Here is a 3,119-nt window from a genome sequence, read left to right on the forward strand (position 1 = left end):
CCGCTGCCAGGCAGGCCTGGGAGCCTCACCACCACCACCGGTCACCTCCACCGACGCCGTTGGCCAGAGCGGGAGGGTGTCTGCGGGTGCTGGAGGGGCTCCCAGCTTTGCAACCTGCTGCCCCCCCAGTTTAGGAGCCTCATCTTCTGGGTCCTCAGCGCAGCCTGTCTGGGGATGATATTGGGGCAAATGAGCGACTTCTTGGGGGGCTCAGCAGCCTGTTTCCACGGGAACGGGGGCAGGTGCCTGTGACGTGCTGGCAGGTCCTGGCACGCGTGTGCTCAGGGGAACCTCTCGCGCACTTGCTTTTTTTTTTTTAAGGTTTTTATTTATTTGTTTTAAAATATGTTTTTATGGATTTTTTTAGAGAGAGAGGAAGGGAGAGGGATAGAGAGATAGAAACATCTATGAGAGAGAAACATCATGGACCTGCTGCCTCCTGCACGCCCCACACTGGGTACCAATCCCGCAACCCGGGCCTGTGCCCTGACCGGGGATCGAGCCGGCGGCCTCTTGGTTTCTGGGTTGACCCTCAACCGCTGAGCCACACTGGCCGGGTTTTTTAAAAGTTTTTAAACACTAGCAACAGGCTTAGGCAGTAAAATCAACTTGCTCTTGCCCAGCAGCCTCCCCTCAATGACATTTTAATCAGAACGGCTCAGAGGGAGAGAGGCTCAGATCTCTGTCGTTCTAATGTCCGCTCCCAGCCCAGGCCGAGGGCCCTGATGCCGGGGGAGACCCCGGGCGGATCTCCTGTCCCGCGGCAGCTGTTTGAGTGGCGGTTAGAGACAGGGTGCCCCCCGGGGGGAGGGAGGCAGGGGAGGCTGGTCCCTGCAGGTGGGGGTGGGGGTGGGGAGGGCAGTGCCTGCGAACAGTGGGGCTGGGTGTGTGGCGGCTCTCGACTCGGGTGCCACGGAGGGAGGGCCAGGGGTTTGTCATCCCAGTGCCTGTGGCCAGGACACCCAGCGGGCGGGTCTGTCACAGCTTCTCGGGGACCCTTGTGTTCAGACGCTCACCCACCTCTGAGTGGGGAGGGGCTCTCCAGGCCTGAGACAGGAGGGTGTCCTCTGTTGATAACCTTTTCCCTAGAGACGTGAGGCAAGGGAGGTGGGAGCGGTTGCCAGCCCACCCTGGATGGGGCCTCTTTTAAGACAGTCTAGCCCGGCCGGCGCGGCTCAGGGGCTGAGCATCGACCTAGGAACCAGGAGGTCCCGGTTCGATTCCCGGTCGGGGCACAGGCCCGGGTTGTGGGCTCGATCCCCAGTGGGGGGCGTGCAGGAGGTGGCCGACCCGTGATTCTCTCTCATCACTGATGATTCTCTCTCTTTCTCCCTCTCCCGCCCTCTCTCTGAAATCGATAAAAATATATTTTTACAAGAAAATAAATAAGAAAGACAGTGTAAGGCCTGCCCGGCCTTGGAGCTGGTGTCTCTTCACGGTGTGTGGTTTTCCGGTGCCGCCTCTGAGTACGCCGGGGCGTAGGCCAGTGATGGCGAACCTTTTGAGCTCGGCGTGTCAGCATTTTGAAAAACCCTAACGTAACTCTGGTGCCGTGTCACATATAGAAACTTTTTGATGTTCGCAACCATAGTAAAACAAAGACTTATATTTTTGCTATTTATTTTATATATTTAAATGCCATTTAACAAGGAAAAATCAACCAAAACAATGGGTTCGCGTGTCAGAGGTTCGCCATCTAGCACTTACTGTGCATCGACCCTTGGCCACAGCAGCACCTCATGTTTGTCCAGGAAGCGACTGGAGCAATAAAAAGTGCACGAATGGAGGATGTTCCAGGCCAAGAGGGAACACCGTTCGTGCCTTCAGTGTGGCCGTAACTTTGGGCTCCAGCTTTTTGTTTGTTTTCTTTAAAAACAAGCGAGCAAGGTCTTCTCAGAGCGTCTGGGGATGTGTGGGGAGGCCCCGTGTGTGGGGCCATTTCAGAATCGGGGCGACGGGAGAGCGGGTCACCTGCCTGTGATGTTGGGCTCACGGTCGAGGTGCGCGTCCGACGTTGCCCCCGTGGGATGGGGGACGGTCCCTGCGCCCTGGCCAGGCGCCTCTCGTCGTCACGGTAAACGCTGCCCCTTGTTCCCTGGGTGGCCGCGGACAGCAACAGCCTTCAACCGAACAAGTTCTTTTCTCCGCGTTCTGAGCGCGTCTCCTTTGCACGAGGGCCGCGCTCTCGCCGCGCCCTGTGAAGCCCCTTTTGTTCAGGGTTGGGCGGCCGTGTGATTTCCAGGGACTCAGCCAGCAGACTTGAGACCTTTTTGGCTCCAGTTCACAGGCAGCCTTCTGGGCAGCACAACTTACTTACCCGTCTCTCCCCTCCCGTCCCCCCCCACCCCCAGAGCGATCCCCGCACCGGCCCATCCTCCAGGCCGGGCTGCCCGCCAACGCCTCCACGGTGGTCGGGGGCGACGTGGAGTTTGTCTGCAAAGTGTACAGCGATGCCCAGCCCCACATCCAGTGGATCAAACACGTGGAGAAGAACGGCAGCAAGTACGGGCCCGATGGGCTGCCCTACCTCAAGGTGCTGAAGGTGAGGACGCGCTGCGGCCGGAGCCGCCCCCACGGGCCCCCACGGGTCCGGCCACGGTGCTTGGATTTCCTGTTGAGTTTGAGAGATGATTCTCCTATGGGGCCGCACAGAGAGTTTGGGGAATTAGCTCCCTAGTCAAAACCAGAGGGACTTGGGGGCGGGGGGACCCCTGGAGTGGGAGTCAGAGAAGGTCAGTCATTTATTGGCCTGAGGTCTTTGGGGAGACGTTTCGGCTCAGCTGCCCGTCTGTAAGGGTGGGGACCCCGAGATCATCCCCGTGCAGGGCGGCTGCACCGAGTAGGTGGGGGGGGGGCGGGGAACGGTCGCCAGAAAGAGCTTTTTAGCCCCTGGGGGTGGGACCGATGTTACTGTTTCGCTGATGTTTTCTTTTCGTGTGACATTAGGGTCCAGTGTGCGCAGCCACCTTTTAGCGACCACTTAGATTCTCCTTAGAGAAACCCCTTTGCCGTGGAAATTCATTCACATGCGGTTTAGACAGTAAACTTTATATTTTATTATTTTTTTAAAATATATTTTTTATTGATTTCAGAGAGGAAGGGAGAGGGGGAGAGAGAGA

At 57.7% G+C, this 3,119-nt stretch overlaps 1 protein-coding gene across 1 annotated transcript in view; it reads left to right on the plus strand.

Moving 5' to 3' along the window:
* Positions 1-3,119, plus strand: part of FGFR2 (fibroblast growth factor receptor 2) — an 89,473-nt gene that overhangs the window by 61,263 nt on the left and 25,091 nt on the right. Inside the window, exon 6 of the mRNA XM_014528278.1 lies at positions 2,352-2,542. Within this exon, the coding sequence (XP_014383764.1) occupies positions 2,352-2,542 (191 nt within the window). The remainder of the gene's footprint in view (positions 1-2,351; positions 2,543-3,119) is intronic.

The sequence above is a fragment of the Myotis brandtii genome, unplaced genomic scaffold (assembly GCF_000412655.1).
Source record: "Myotis brandtii unplaced genomic scaffold, ASM41265v1 scaffold628, whole genome shotgun sequence".
NCBI lineage: Eukaryota > Metazoa > Chordata > Mammalia > Chiroptera > Vespertilionidae > Myotis > Myotis brandtii.